This window comes from Scomber scombrus, chromosome 13 (assembly GCF_963691925.1).
Source record: "Scomber scombrus chromosome 13, fScoSco1.1, whole genome shotgun sequence".
Lineage (NCBI taxonomy): Eukaryota > Metazoa > Chordata > Actinopteri > Scombriformes > Scombridae > Scomber > Scomber scombrus.
The window spans coordinates 3607923-3624885 of NC_084982.1; the positions used below are offsets into that span (position 1 = coordinate 3607923).

General features: G+C 39.6%; 1 protein-coding gene across 1 annotated transcript in view; it reads right to left on the reverse strand.

The window, feature by feature from the left end:
• Positions 1-10651, reverse strand: part of LOC133993140 (LON peptidase N-terminal domain and RING finger protein 2-like) — a 16079-nt gene extending 5428 nt beyond the window's left edge. Inside the window, exons 1-8 of the mRNA XM_062432004.1 lie at positions 9005-10651; positions 3645-3763; positions 2861-2983; positions 2557-2712; positions 2112-2337; positions 1001-1100; positions 654-768; positions 430-551 (exon numbers count right to left, since the gene is read on the reverse strand). Coding sequence (XP_062287988.1) covers positions 430-551; positions 654-768; positions 1001-1100; positions 2112-2337; positions 2557-2712; positions 2861-2983; positions 3645-3763; positions 9005-9749 — 1706 coding nt within the window. The 5' untranslated portion in view covers positions 9750-10651. The remainder of the gene's footprint in view (positions 1-429; positions 552-653; positions 769-1000; positions 1101-2111; positions 2338-2556; positions 2713-2860; positions 2984-3644; positions 3764-9004) is intronic.
• Between the last annotated feature and the right edge of the window lie 6312 nt (positions 10652-16963).

The window sequence follows — 16963 nt, forward strand, 5'->3', positions numbered from 1 at the left end:
TCCTTCAGCAGGTCCGTGAACTTGTTAGTTGCTGAAGCTAAAACTGTCTCTATCAGCGTATATTTAAATCATGAGGGTGGATGGGCTGTGTGGATCCCACACTCACACAAGGATGGGGGCTAAGGAAGCACTGGCCCCACCTATTCAAAGCTGATTTTCAACAGCAGATGACAGGCTGATTTTTATAAATTTGGTGACAATATCAATATCTACACCAGTATTAATGTGTTTCATTGCAGTACAGTCATACAAAACATTAAAGTGTGCATCACCTGTTTAAATAGAAGTACAAAACATAAAGAAAAAGGTGCTGAAAACACAAGACCTGTACTAGATGGATTAAGCTGTAACTTCATATAAGTTCAGACATTTTTGTAAATAAAAAAAGACTTAAGTTAATTGTGTGTGTTTTCATGGATGTGAACTTACTTGGATAGCTCTTTCATCTCCTCCTCACTGATCTTCTTCCTTTCTTCCACTTCGTCTCCAAGGTAACGCTGCAGCACTTCCTCCATCAGCAGGGTCTTGTTGTAACCCCTGGTGGCCAGATACTGCAATGACAACGCACCAACACCGGACAAGTGCTATTGTTATTTACAGACCCTGCAAAAGTCACAACAGTAGCAACATTATAACCTGTTCAGTGTGTGTACCTCGGACAGATTCTCCTTGCACAGAGGGCAGTTGGGATTGTGGTCCAGGCAGCGCTCCAGACATTTGAGGCAGAAGGTGTGTCCGCAGGGTGTGGCCACCGGCTCATAGAACAATCTGGAGGAGAAAACAACCAAAAACACACAACCAAATGTTATCATGCTGCACCTGTTAACACTAAATACTGTTAATATCAAAGGTTGATACATGTCTTTAGATGTCAGTGTATTAGTTTATTACTTTTGGTCAAAAGTGTTATAATCGTGCTATGTAATCGTGCAGTTTGTGTGTGTGTGTGTGTGTGTGTGTGTGTGTGTGTGTGTGTGTGTGTGTGTGTGTGTGTGGTCACCTCATGCAGAGTGAACACTCCAAGTCTCCGCTGTCCATCAGGTCAGCAGGAACCACCCTGCCTCCACAAACCGTGGCCGTCGGAATGCTGCTTGCCCCATCTGCACGAAACATCATCACATCATCAGCATACAGGTTTATCTGTGTTAGTGTTCAAGTTATACTTTATGTACAGAGGACAGAGAGCAGAATTGTACTTCAAGCTGTTCACCCATAAAGGAAAAGGAATTAAACGTGTCCAGGTTTACAGTGTGTGTGCAGGTTTATCCCATATTCAGTCTCAATGTGAGCTTAATACAGCAATTAACCCCCTTCTCTACACGCCAACATAGCACACATAGCAGCTTTATTATCATGTTTTGGATTTTAATGGAGGAAACCATTAAGATTTATCGTTTAAAAGTTTGTTGTCCACAGGACTGATCCCAAGTAAACTGAAACCACAAATATTACATGATTTTAATATAATACCAAACAAACCTGAATCATTTTGATTATATTAATTCAACTTTGATTGATGTATCTAATATGATGTATTTAGCACTGATTAAAAAAGCTGCTCTGACAGAGAACATAATCTTTTTCTGGCTGTAAAAGTAGGTTCAGTGCAGAGAGGCAGACTGCATGATGACGCATCGTTGGGCTGTCTGAGCCAACTGTGGGATCAGGATATCTCCATTAACTTAATAACATCATTTATGATGAGAGGCAGATGTGGGTAAAACAAGTTATTTGGGGCGCACAGTGTGAGAGACTCTGAATTGATAAAAATAGATAGATTCACTGAACTAAAAGGTTACTTCTACTCCTTACTGTTGTTGATATTTCCCACATTACTCAAAAGCAGCATGAAGAATCTGACAGTAAATATACAGTACAAGTCAAAAGTTTGTCACTTTCTCAATGAAGTGAAAGCAAAGGTGTGTCTAAACTTTTGACTGTTACTGTACTGAAATTAGACCAGAAATGTTCCCATTACAGTTAACCATAATTCTTCTTAAATATTATCATCTATTATCTAATTATAAAAAAAACTGGTGAAAAAACAAATAGCTTTAAACTTGGCTACATGGTTCAATATAAAGTAACCCTAAGTGATGTGAACAACCTACCAGCTCTGAGCAGTTTGGAGGGGGTGTTCAAGTTTGCCAATGGTCCGTCTCCGCTGTGTTTCCTCTTAATGCCACCGGGCGGCGCTGGCAGTGCAGCCAGAACATCGCTCAGGGTCTTGGTGCTGCCTTCCCCAGAAGGACGGTCAGATTTACCAGGAGACAGAGCGGAGAGTCTGGAGGATGTGTCGTCCACTGGAGTGCTTTTAGTCACACTGAATTCCGAGTTCTGGAGACGGGGAATGGAGATAAGTGAGCATGTTGGTCACAATCAAAATGTTGATACAAAAATGCCAACTGTGGTGGAAATATAATCTACTGTATATTATATATTCTGTAATAAGGTGCAGTGCAGCTTTACATCTCACATGAAATCCCATCATAGTCCATCACAGACTACTAATCATTGTTATATAAGCAGGTGCATAGAGTTTTTGTGTGCAGTAACCTGCGAAGAGGATCCAGTTCTCTGCGTGATCGGCCTCAGGGACCTGAGCAAGGCTGGGGGTTTAATGAGGCGAGTGGCCAACCCCCCCTGCAGAGGGTGCACCGGCGTTGGCAGGTCCTCGTTCTCGAACACAGAGTGGAACAGCTCACTGAGAACCTGTAGGGAGAAACAAACCAGGCCCTTGATTAATGTTCACAATCCACACACAAAGATGAGCTGACAGCTGACATCATCTTCTCCTTGACATGGATGAGTGCAACTGTGTGTGGAGCATTATTATGATATTTTGGGGAGTCTCTCTTACTTTCTGTGCCTCCAGTTTGACTTTGGTCCAGTCGGGTTTGAGCGCCAAACACAAGAAATACTCCTGCAAAGCCTCATCATTCCGACCTCCTTTACTCAGCGCTGTGGCTTTCACATAGTGAGCCTGAAACAAGTAGAAATTGTGAGTCAATATAATTAATCCAATCCAGTATTTCATTATTGTCATTGTTGCCACTTGTTATGGATCACAGTTGTTGAGGTGTTTTGTGATGGATCAGCATCTTTATTATTGAAATGTAATGATAGAAACCATCTTCAAACAAAGTGTACTGCCTTAATGTCAGGGCTGTTTTTCAGAAAACATTTGGCATACAGCTTAATATACAGTTACTCCATAATAAGCTTCATTTTTTTAACAGATAATAAGAGAACAAAATCTGTAATACATGTTTCTATGTGATTACATCTGTTTAGAAGAAGCCTTTTACTATATGGTATTTGCAATGTTTATTGATATTTGCATATTATATATTATCTGTCAATGTAAGTAATGTTATGTAACTGTACAATTATATTTACAATGTACTAAATAATGAAAAATACAAATAATGCAAAACACAGCTAAAAACAAGCTTTAAAACTACTATTTAAAAAAGAAATATTATTTAGCATTTATTTATTTATTGTGATTCGGACTCACTTGTAGCCCAATCAGCAGCTTTTCAATATCTCCATTTTTCTGTTCACTTTGTTTGAGTAATATATAGTACTACAAATGGTGTCTTATCTTATATTGTCACTCTTTGCCCTGCTGGTTCACTCACCTTTGTACAGAGAGGTTTGATCCTACAGACGCTGCTGGAGTCCTGCACTGCCTGGCTGAAGTTCCTCATCTCCATGTGCAGCTCCGCCCGCTGGCACAGCAATCTGCCTGAAGAGGGCACTGCACACCACAGGGAGAAACAAACACACACACACATCAGGTCAGTGGACAGGCCTCTGGGGGATGGGACGCTTTTTTTCCCCTAGGTCTAATAGAAGTAGGGCAGCGCTGTAACATGTGGCATGAGACCTAGTTCACGTGTAAGAATGCTGTGCGACTTACAGCATGCAGTGATATTAAATGAGCTGTGTTAATAGATAATTACCAGACTTTTTGTTTGTTATGCAGGCACAGCATGGTCCTATTTTCAAACAGGTCTGTGTTTCTTTAATTAATTGTACGAGTAGTTTATGTACCCAATTTGGATGTGGGTACATTTTCATCAATTGGCTATCATGTGTAGTGCGTCTTCATGTTCTTGGTGAGCTGAAGACAATTTTATTTTATAAGATATATTTAACTCTGTTCTATTAAAAAGTTATGTTCAACTTGATGCTGCTGGTATTTTGCAAGAGTAGGTGTCACTTTATTCAGCTTCCAAAAGCGTTAGTCATACTACTAAACTTATATAACAACTCTTGTACAGTCAGGTTTTTTATTTAGGTTTTTCCACCTCATTGACAAGTATACGAGCCTCACTGACTTACTTTCGAAGCCATTTTTCTAAAAGACTGAATCTCTCAACCCCCACCCCCCACCCCAAATAAAATGAACAGAGGGAGGAGGCGAAGCTGCGTGCCCTGAGCTGAGTCAGCTGACAGCCGAGCACACGCACACCAGCAGAACCAGACAATATTTACTTGACCCCAAAAAAATATTGTGCTATAATCAAACTCCTGACAGCGGGTATGAGAGAGTGACGAGCTAAGGCTAAATCTCATTTTTTATTTCTTATCTTCATGAAGGGTTGTATTAGTAAGAGAGAAAAAACGATTTGCCTCAGTCCGCTATCAAGATGCTATAAAAGTTTCTAACCTCCTTACACTCAGAAAACCAGACTGGTATTAAAATAAACAGCACTTAACAAAGTCATAAACCTATCAGAACTGATAGGAATGAAGAATTCATACACCATTAGGGGTGTCACAATAAAGTATATATTTACTTGTCTTGATACAATCCAGAGAGTCAAGTTACTTTTCTCTGAATCAGCGGTGTCAAACACAGAACTGGCCCGCAAAGGGGTATTTGCCTATCTGGCCCACTGGATAAGTTTTCAAAGTATGTAAATAACATTAAAGTAATTCCAATTTTTCTGCTGCTTTAGAGGGTTTTTTTCCCCAACTTGAGCAGAATACAGTTCTCTGAAAAAAACAATGAATACATATTGTGGTCATATTTAAATCATTCATATATTAAACATTGTGCAAAATAATCTGGGGAAAAAAACCCCAAACCTGAGACATAATATTGTTGAAACTCATTTTTCTTGAGACATCTCAGGCTGTTCATATGATTTATAAACAGATGGTTTATTACAGCAAATATATATTATATATTATTTGTAGGTTATTATGCAGTGGTTTTACTTGTCCGGCCCACTTGATATCAAATTGGACTGTATGTTGAACTAAAATGAATTTGACCCTCCTGCTAAACAAAGAAACAAGTTGATAAATCACCCGTCAATCACATGTCAATGAGGTAGTGTCAGAGGAAGAGCAATGTCCAATATTTGTAGCTTTCCTCCCAAACACAACAGAGTTGCTGTGCATTCAGAGCAGAGCTTCTGATTCAGAAAATAAAGAGTTAAGTAAACCACACAGTGTAAAAGTCTAAAAGATCAAGGGTGGCATATGTTGTACTGATTGTAAATCCCATTGTAGGTAAGTGTGTGATACTGATCTAAATAAAATTGGATTTGATTGAACAGTTATTGATAAGACATCAGGAGCTGTGTTAATGTGTCTGGGTGAGATTTGAACAGCCTCTCTTCATCACCTCCATGACTGATTAAAAGCATTTTAAAATGCAGCCAAACAGAGTAATCAGCTGCACCTTTTCTGACCCTGACAACTGTTACTGAAATAAAGCCAAAGTCACGGTTGCTGCCAAAAGCTACAGTCACATTCAAATAACTAAGACCTATGTGTAATTCCATCAAACTGACTTGCCCAACGTTTAAGTTCGCGGTCAAGCTGACGCTACAGAATGCAGCACCTTGCCTCTAAGGTGCTTTGGCTCGAACTGAGCGGATAATCTCTCGGCTTTCCGGTGATCTTTCTCAGGGTCGAGCATCATTGTTTGAAACCTGCTGTCGTCCACTGGCTCGCAGGAGAAGGTTGGAGTTTTGAATCGAGGGCAACGTGGCTTTTGTATTTGAAAGTATTTGCTAAGGCTTGATGGGATACGATTGGGACCGACACAATTGGATCACATATCAGCCAACCAATACAGTTTTAATACCAGTATAGTATTTCACATCACAGTCACTAGTCATGTTCATTCCAAACCTACCTATGCATCTGCTGATCATTATAAATAAACTACCAGCTGTCTGTTCTTCCGGCTGGTTTGTGTAACCTTTTGGGAAGCTGCCACGATATTCAAAAATATATTAAAATGGCTCAGAGACATAATGCTGATGCTGCTTTGCTGTGTATTTATGAATCATGTAACAACCCCGCAGTCACTGGAGGAAGATGAAAAAGGAGCTCCGACCTTTCCGGAGATGAATGAGAGGACGTGGGGCTTTGTTCACACAGTCATCGATAAAGGATGAAAGCGTTGGTTAAAGTGATGCAAAAATATTCTTCTTTCTTCTTCAACTTAAAAAAAAAAAAAAAAAAAAAAGTACATATTGGTGCAATATAGAATAATGTGTGGAACTGCAACCTGTTTTAATGTATTCCAAAAAAGAAAAGAGGCCTGTGAGTGAAACATTTTCAAAGGAGGCGAGCAGGTAAAATTACACCGACATTGTTTGTCGAAACTCAAAAAGGACTAAACAGATTCCAACAAACAGGTGGGGGCGTTGTTAGCTTCTGCCCCGGGTGTCTTGGCTGCACCTACCAGGAGCAGGTACGCAGGAAAGACTGCTGCTGACTCACCGGCTTAGGAAAAAAAAAAACTTGGTGGGAAAAATAAGTCCATATAATGAGTATGACGCTGCATTATTACTATTATTGCTGACACTGGCTCCCAGTCAGCTATAGAATAGATTTTAAAGTTATGCTACTGGTCTACAAATCACTGAATGGTTTAGGTCCAGAATACATGAATGACATGTTAGTAGAATATAAACCCAGTAGAGCTCTGAGATCTACTGACTCAGGTCAGATAGTGGAGCCCAGAGTTCAGACTAAACATGGTGAAGCAGCTTTTAGCTGTTATGCTGCACACAACTGGAACAAACTACCAGCAGAACTGAAATCAGCCCCAACTGTGAATATTTTTAATATATAATAATATAATATCTTATGATAGAGCTCTTTCAAAGCACTTTAAATGTTAATCTTTCATTTGCACTCTGTCCTTTTAATGATTTTAAAGCAAATCATTATTTTATTATCTTATTTTTAATGCTCTATTATAGTATTTTATTTCTCTCTTTCTATGTTTCTGTACTTTGTTTTTATTATTAGTGTGTGTGGGGTGGGGGGGGGGGGGTATGTATGTGTTTACTATGATTGGGTTGTATTTTTATTTCTCAAATTCCATGTTTTTTTCAATTTTTTCTGTTAAATGTTTCTTTTATGTAAAGCACATTGAGTTGCCACTGTGTATGAAATGTGCTATATAAATAAAACTGCCTTGCCTTGTCCTTGCCTTGATAAATCTGCATTAGAGGCCAAGAGTGATAAAAAAGGGGAAAGTGGATACTCAAATTGGATGTGGTTTGGCAGAAAATGTGGATGACCTACATCCTCATTGCGTCTCTCGACAGAAATCTACAGAATATATTAGTTAATAGGAAGAGAAAGTAAGTCAGCAGACAGAAGTTGGGTCTGTTAATGTCTTTCCACCATGTTTTTACTCTGTTTATATATTTGGTTTAGTCTGTTAAAAAGGCATTTGCATGTTTCTCCCTATTAAATAAACAGTTTGTTTATAATTCATTAATTGTAAAAATTGTTTTGTTTTTTTAGCTCACTAAACTCAAATTAATTTTTAATTAGGTGTGTTACTTAGCAAAGCAATTCCTCCCTCTCACACACACACACCCCCATCAGTGCATCATTATATCACTTCCATTGTGTAAATGCAGTACATAAGAGATAGGGCACCAGTAAGCACCCTCTTTTTTTGCGTAACAGGGAGAAAGGGGTTAAATAACAGCTTTATTTCTGCTGACATCATGAGCCAATTACACTCATAATGTATCACCGATACCAGAAGGCCTCCTGATGCATTTGTTGGGGAAACACTGACTGGCAGTGACAAAGCTGTGAAGGCACTCCGTCCTCCTGTCACCCACAATCCCTCCACCAGACAGACTGTGTGAATCAGTGTTGATCCAGGAAGGGAAATATCTGAAAAGGTGCCATTTGAAGGCTGAAAAATGACAACTTCTCCGTCAATTTGTCAGTTTCTTAAACCAGCGTGAGTGTGAACACCTCAATCACCTGCTCGCCCTGACACTAGCTGTGTTACAGCCATTTAAGCTATTCAAGGAAATTAGGAAATTGACTTATAATGCATCTCTGATATGTAGGCCTGAGGTTGGGAGGTCGGTCGGTTCATCTTTCTCTTGAGGATTCAAACTGTGCAACTAGAGACTTGCCCTGGCTGACGATTAATGAGACACACTGGCAACTTTTATGTAAAAAATCCAAATGACACAGAACATCCTGTATTTGGTCACAGTGGTTTCAGTGAAACTGAGCCAAAGGTGACTTTAAAGTGTCAGTAAGCAGCTGTTTTTGCTCCAGTGGATCCAGCATTATTCTGTCCTGAATGTTACCCAACACATTATATAGTAGCAGCTTATGAAACGCCACTAGTGGGGGGAGGAGGGGTTACAGCTTAGTCCAACTCAAATCTGTTGCAACTATGATGCACACATAATCTTGTGCACTTTGTGAATCAATAACTAACTAAACAAATGTATTAGTGCAGAGAGGCTTCACACAACTGCACTACGAAAACATTACACCACCGCAGAATATAAATAGAAAGCAGAAGCTCCCTATGTGTGCTGTTCACATAATGACCTGACCTCTGTCGAGGCGCCACCTATCGGTGACACCGGGAAGCTAAACAAAGAAAAGTAGGTCACCTGAACAAAAAAACTACAATTTTCATTAGAAGCTCTCACATTGTTTCTTTTTCTTGGCATACACAAATGTTGTCTTTTCTTACCTAAATCCACTGCTGCGTTGTACTTCTCCAAAGCATCCGCGAGACTCTGTTTTTCCCACAAAACCTCCGCCTCCATCCAGTATTTCCTAGATTTACTCTCAGTTGCAAACAGTTTATCCAGCAGGCCGCTGAGAACCACATTTATCCTCCGGCCGTTCGGCAGTATGTCATTTTTGTTCAACTTTTGTTTGCAGTGTGTACAGTCTTTGACGGAGTCTGCTTCCAAGCAGCGTTTGCAGAAAGTGTGTCCGCACTCCACAGTGGTGGGCTCATGGAGGAGACACTTGCAGAGGCGACAGGAGAATAAATCCAGTGCTTCATCCTCTATACACTCAACATCACTTTCAACCCCATCTCCCCCATTGCTGCTTTTGACTTGTGAGTTTAAAGTCCCGGCTATGCCCAGCTCTTTCTCGCGGAGAGTGTGGGCGATGGTTTCCACCAGCAAGGGAAGCTCCTGCGGGCGTAGTTTGCCCAGGCTGGCCGCTAAGCAGTACGAGTCCAGAGCCTCAGATATTCGCCCGGCGCGGGCCAGAGAGTCAGCCTTTCTGAGACACAAGCCCCTGTCCGGCTGCTGAAGGTCTGCGAGTTGGGAGCTGTAGATCTCCACAGCCAGGTTAAAATCTCCAGCCCTACTCGCCTCTTCTGCCACCTCCAGCATTTCGGGGAATATCCCCGCAGCCCCGGGGTTGGAGAGCGGGTGGACGAATAGCTCGCCCTGGTGAGACCTCACACCCGTCTCCATCTCTTCTTCTTGGATATCAGACAGCTGTTCACTGAGATTCTCGGAAATGCGCACCTACCTCTCCACGCTGTTCAGTAAACATGTCAGGATAACTATCATTTAACGCCTTTCTGTAAAACCAATCATATAATTGTGCCTGACACCGACCGCTCGCCATTGGAAGAAGGTTAAGAACACTAAAAAGCCTGTTTACTTTAGCTCTGTCGTTTAAAAGTCCCACTGACAGTCAGCTATAGCCTCTCCACCAATAAAGGCAACAGCGGATGCGCTTAAACCTGTAAACACCGGCTACTGCACCGCGGAGGCAGGAGGTTGGGTTTATTTACCTCCGCTTGTCAGCCCCCTCTCTCCCCCGTAAAAGAGCCAGAAGGTGGTCTGTTTGCGTAGAAACTTCACAGATAATGACGTTTCCAAGAAAACACTTAAACAATGACTCTATAGCATGTTTAACGTTAGTCAAGCAACGGTGGGTAAACAATTCTCCGGGCTTAGTAAGTAAGAAGCTTAATATCAATTTGGTCTCGCCGTTACGATACTAACGTTATGTCAACTCAAAAAAGCACAGGTTTAAGTTTTGAAGTTGCTCACAGTATATGAGGGTTGAGGATAAATCTGTTACATAGCTTGGCTACAGTAGGTCGCGGCTGTTGTTTTTATGTAAGAGTGAAGGCGTGCTAGCTAACGTAACAGTGGGTTAAGAGACTAACACCGACTCCCCCTTTCGCCACTCGTCCCGCTCAACAAACGAACTCTTGTATATCCAAAATCCGTATCTTTCATCGACTCTGAATACCTTGTCCTCCTCTTCAGAAAACGACTAACCCGTCGTTGAAAATAAACTCCCCCCGCCAGAGTAGTGAGTCCTGGTCGCTAGCCAGTTAGCTCGAGCAGCTAAAGGTGGGTTGCTTCTCTGAATTTCTTCAACAATTGGCCAGAGCAAGTGAATGGCGTCACGTGACTCACGAGGCGGCCTCCTATTGGTCCCTTATCTGGCTCACTTATATAACGCAGTGATGTTGTATAACCTTTCGCTGCCGACGGTGAATGACAGCTGCATCAAAATAAGCCCCCAGTTGTTGCTTTTTAACTACATTTAATGTGTGACATTGTAATAAGACACCTACATGTGGAATATGAAGGCCCACCACTCTCTGTTTCAGTTTGATTATTACTTTTTCATAGTTCTGGCTTCCTGGGATTGATTGTGGGTTTTATGTAATGCTTTTTATATAAGCAACCTTCCGGGTCATGTTTTCTGGAGTCAAAAATGCTGAATATTTATCATGGCGCACTCCTCTCATTTTGAACCAAAATAAAGGGGAAACTTGGATCTAGACGTCTGGTTTTTGGATCAAAGTTACATTTTCTGGAGACTTCTACTTATGCAACTGTGACCCAATTTAAAGTAAGGGGATCACTGTAAGAAGGTGGATCCTGTGGAGGCAGAGGTGTTTCTACTCCGGGGGGGTCTTCACAAGCAGATAGCCCATAATAGCTCTGTGTATACTGTGATAGTTAAATATAATACTTACGAATGTTCCTATAAAGAACCATATTGCTCATACTCTGCACCCCACATAGATTTTTTTTAAACATAGCCAGTAGAACCACCTTGGCAAAAAACAAGGTAAATGATTGCATCCATTGTAAGCAGTATTCCCCTCAATGCCAACAACAATCTCAATTAGGAAAAGGCTGAGAATAAAATACAAATAACGTCACCATGCCTGGGTTTGCCAAGAAGCCCAAAACTTTAAATCCACCCAGCTTTGCTCCCCCTTTCAGCAAAACGACGCTCTATAATCTCTCTGTAGACCTGTGTCCTAGTTCCATACTCCATACTAACCCGGTGTTGTGTATGCGGTGCGAACACACTGGAAATGTTGCTTGAGATGTCAGTGGCTGGTGTATACATACTAAATTAGCTTGATTTTTGAGTGTGTCTGTTGATGGACACACCAATGCAATCTATATGATAAATTAAGGATTGTACTAGGGCTGCATCTAACAATTATTTTCGTGATTAATCGATTAGTCATTTGGTCAATTAAATGTCAGAACATTTTGAGAAATGTCAATCACTGTGCCCCAAAGCCAGCCTAAACTGCAATCTAAATGTCTTGTTTTGTTCTAACCAACAATCCACAACCCAAAGATGTTCAGTTCACTGTCATAGAGGACTAAAGAAACCATAAAATATTCACATTGGAGTAGCCAGAACCAGAGAATTTGGACATTTTCAATTGATGAATCAAATTGTTTAAATTGTTGGTGATTAATTTAGTAGTTGTCAATTAAAGAATGAATTGAATAATCATTGCACCTCATCATTGTATAGATTTTGAAAATTTGTGCTCACCTAAATCATATTTTGAAATAACTGAATTCATCAGTTTAAATTCCTTCTCTCTCTGATCCTCGCTCCTTAGAAATATTAAGAGGAAACATAACTCTGCTAAATCAACCTACAAATGATTTAATTCACTGTTTCTTTTTTTTATGTCACATGTATCTATCCAAGAAATTGAGTAGGACAGTCTCTGTTTTGTCATTGTAATCGCTGTGGTGACTTATACCATCATCCAAAGGTCATCAGGCTTGGAATATCAGTAAACACAGCACTGAGTTATCAGGAAGAACTGCTATCTCTAATCGATTAAGACCTTACAGGCTATCCGAACACTGACATCACTCTGTCAGGTGTCACGTGTATTCTCAGAATTATAATCCCGTCTGCCTCCTGTTTTTTCAAAATTCAAACAATGTATATATTGTATAAGTAATCCATTATAAGATTAAACTTTTTAGGTCACCACTTATACAAACTAAGTCCGCATTAGCACCAATAAATAGCTAAATATCTGAGCTCATTTGACCACATATTGAGGCGTCTGGGTATAGATAACATGAGATTTGCCGATAGACTGTGTTTACATAAAGCTCATTTTATTAATTGAAGATTTGCATAACAAAATACCAGTATCAGTTAAAATGGCGGCTGAAATAATAAGGGTCTTGAGGCAGATTCTGTACCCACCTACCTCACCTAATCTTTCAGTTCATATTGTGTTTTCATAGTTCAAATTAAATGTTGAATCAAATGATCATAGACAGACACCTGGAGCCATATTAACTTTATTCTTGGTTTCTTGTAAAATATAATTAAGTTGATCTATCATGTGCTGCAGTGTAATTGATGGACAGTTGATGGCAGAACACATGTTCAATGCACAGAATATGCATTTAATAGGGCGTTGTTTGGAGCCTACAGTTCATTTTAAGACATAATACTGGCAGCATGGTCTGTAGTTTCAGTCAGTCAGAAATATCGCAACAATGATTGGATGGATTGCCTTGAAAAAAACAAAAAAACAAAACAGACATTCATGTTCTCCAGAGGACCATACTGACTTTGGTGATCCCCTGATATGTCCTCTAGCACCACCACCAGATCAAAATTTCATTTTTTCCAGATGTGGTTTACTGTATGACCAAATATATGCAAAACTAACAGCATTTTCATCTGCTACTGCTGTAGTTTGTCATTTGCGTTATTGTTCGGGGTACCAAATCATTACAGACTGCTAAATTGACCCAATAAACCTACTAATGGCTTATGTCTGACAATAGTAAAGTGGTGTTTAGTGCAAAAAACACATAATGCGGCAAAGTTCACCGCATTTTTCATACTTCTCAGTGTTAACGCACCTATGCACTTAAATTTTAAGTGTAAGTATGTGATTGGAAACACAGCATATGATTCACAATCTTAGTTTTGAATGTAAGCATGGTGAACATTGAAGCTAGCTGCTTAACATCAACATGTTAGTGTTATATAAGCTCAAAGCACTGATGGAGCTTCATAGTTCAGGCAGGCACTGACATCATTTTAATATCACATCTTCCATATGCGTATCGTCCAATCATGAAATAAATGTCCAAGGTGTATCTCTCTCACTAGGTGGTCCATGTAGACATCTGGCGCTCATTTAGTCTGTCAACTTTGAATGATTCTTTTAATATCAAATATTGTGTATCTCAGGCTTTGGCAGGGGAAGCTGTGAGCTCAGGAACAATCTGTGTCAAGCTTACACAGATTTATTCCAGATCATCACATGTGCACAACCAGACTTGCTTTTATTTGATATTTCACATCGACACCAAACACTAAAATAAATGCTACACGTATCACTTCTAAGGTAGATTAATCCCAAACAAGTACATTTAACAGAATATATTCTCAGTGTATAGCAGCGACTTCCTCTTGGGAATTTTTATAATTGGAAAGTCGCATTAAGAGGGCATGAACCTCTGTGACTCATTTCCCGGTAGTACCATATGAACTGCTGTCCTATCTGTTCAACATGTTCTGCAGGATGTGCGTGTGTGTGTATGTGTGTGTGCGTGCAGACATGTGCCAGCACAAATGAACATACCCCCATTAATATGCAAATACTGACATCACAGGAAGAAAGTAAGTGCGTCAATATTTAATGCATGTTGCTTCCTACCTTAGGTCTTATGAAACAGGTTGCATAGCGACCCACATTTTGAACATTTACTCTCTGTGTTTTGCATTTTTTCTCGACACAGATCTCATATTTGAAACAGAAGTGCTTGCACGCATCATGCCAGAGTCTGGCATGAAAGTGTGTCAGCAAATGAGGCGACAACATTGATTCATTTTTCCTTCCACTGCACAGCCCAGCTTAAAAAACACCCACTGATTTGTACTTTAATTAGACATCAGCCTTTCCGTGATAAATAAGAAGGATGTGACGGAAGACGCTGTCACAAAAAGGTAGAAGAAAACACTTCAGGAAAAACGCCTCTGCACTTGCTAAGGATAGAACAGGGGAAAACAACCAGTGTTGCTCTCATTCATAATTATAGGTTTTTATTATGAATTTAACTGAATGACAGAAAATACTTGTTGCTGATTGGCTGGCAGTTGTCAATAAAATCATATATGGAGAGGAATTCAGTTTAACCAATGTTTTAAATGAGTGTACCAGATATTTTAAAGTGATAGTACACACAAACATGAATCCAATAAGCTGAGCATGTTCCACGGATGAAAACCAGCAACTTTACTTATTATGACACACTTACAATTTAATATGGGGCACAGAATGTGAAGTTTGGCCTGAGGGTGGTGGGATGCTAAAGGAAAATTGTGATAATAAAGTGAAATGAAAGCCACGCAGGCAAAAGAACAGAGGAACATTTAAAAGGGAAAAGTAGTAATAAATAAGTAATAAAATGTTTAAACTTGCTTAGGAAAAAAAGAAATGGCAAACACTCTATTCTAGGTCCCTTCTTATTATTGCTATTATTATCTTCATACACTGGAAAACTGCATGTGATGTACTTTTTTGTTATATTCATATTCAAACAAAGTCCTCCTCAAACTTTTGTATAAATATTTACAAGTTGCATTGGTTACTTTTTCTGTGTTTGGCTGAGGTTTAAATATTTTATTAATGCAAATGATATCCTATCCACTAGATGGTGACATTTGCCGATTGATGGTGTGTTGGGTTGTATGCTGAGGGGGAAATAGAACTGGGAAACTATTTTAAATCCAGAAATAATTACTTCACAAGATCGCAGCTATCAAACCTTACATCATAACACAGGAAGCCGCTAGTTAGTTACTAATGTCGTTCCTGAAATGAAGCAATTTCAAATACTCTCCTTATGTCTCAACCAGTGAGTGTGTATGACTCGTGATGAAGTCATTATTGGGCCACAGATGTTGATTTTATTACCAATAATATGTTTTTCTGAATACTGAGGATTGTTTGATGAGTTTCATTTGTATATTATAATGAGGAGTGTGAGCAACAGTATTAGTAATAGTATTATTCTCTATGATTTTATTTGCATATTCAGAAGCTTAATATAATGATTATATCCTCCCTGGCCCTTCATTCATAACCACCTACCTATGTATGTGTATTTGAATTTAGGTTAAGGTCTGTCAATATCTACAGTATCACTACCCATCTGTTGTAGAGCTGAATGATTCTGAAAAAAGATCTCATTGCAGTAATTTGGACTGATATTGCAACTGCGATATGACTTGCGATATTAGAGAGAATGATCATTACTGTCATTGCAATTTAGACGCATATTAAAATGACGATGGTTTGATGTCTGTACCAAACACAGAAGTTTTATTAAGTCTGTAGAAAATGATGTGTACGCCAGGATGTCTCTAAAACAATATTTTAATACACAGTGATAACGTCAGCATGTTGATATTTAGCAGATATCATGCAGCTTAGTTAAGCATGTCAGCATGCTGAGTAGCAGTAAACACAACGTACAGCTGATCCTGATGGGAATAATTCATTTGACCTTATGGACTAAAAGTGAAAAACTGTTTTTTAAAATTCATCCTCTGGGGAGCATGAGTGTCTGTACCAAACTTCACCAAAATCCATCCCCTAGTTTTAGAGATATTTCTATGAAAACCCTAAAAGTCAACCTCACAGTGGCACTAAAGGAAAACACACAATATACATATGTAAGGTGTCAGGCCTTGATCAAATGCCCACACAGTAGCTGCCAACATCTGACTGTAGCCAGTAATCCCTTCTGTAATTCCAACGCTCACCTGAGCTTCCTCTTCTTGACTGTAATCCTTTGGCTTCCCCAACAGTCTGAGAGATCTCTGCTGCGTGACTCCTGATAAAAACCAGCCAGCTATTTATATGTGAGCATGGCGTGGTATGAAAACAGGCCTGATGACCACCATCAGTATGATATACAAACCTCAAGCTGTTATCATTTCCTCACCCTTACAGCGTGATAAAACCAGCATCTGTGCTGTCTTTCTGATGAACAGATTATTTACACACTTTATTCTTTGCTATTTTTGTACAACCACATGACCTACATCCTTTATACCAGGTAAACACATCTGACCTAAAACCTACAGTAAGTACCTGACACATGGTGAACAAGTAAAAATAATCTCATCTAGTAGAATTTCAGTATTTCTTGTTCAACAACTATGGTGTTTGAAGAAAAGCTGCTTTAGTAACGGAAGCATTTGGTACAAGGACTGTGCTTATATAGTGCTTTTCTAGTCTTTTTTAACACTTAAAGTGCTGATGGTGGGAGCAATTTGATGTTCAGTATCTTGCCCAAGGACACATCGACACATGGAATGTAGGAGCAGGGAATCGAACTGCCAATCTCCCGAT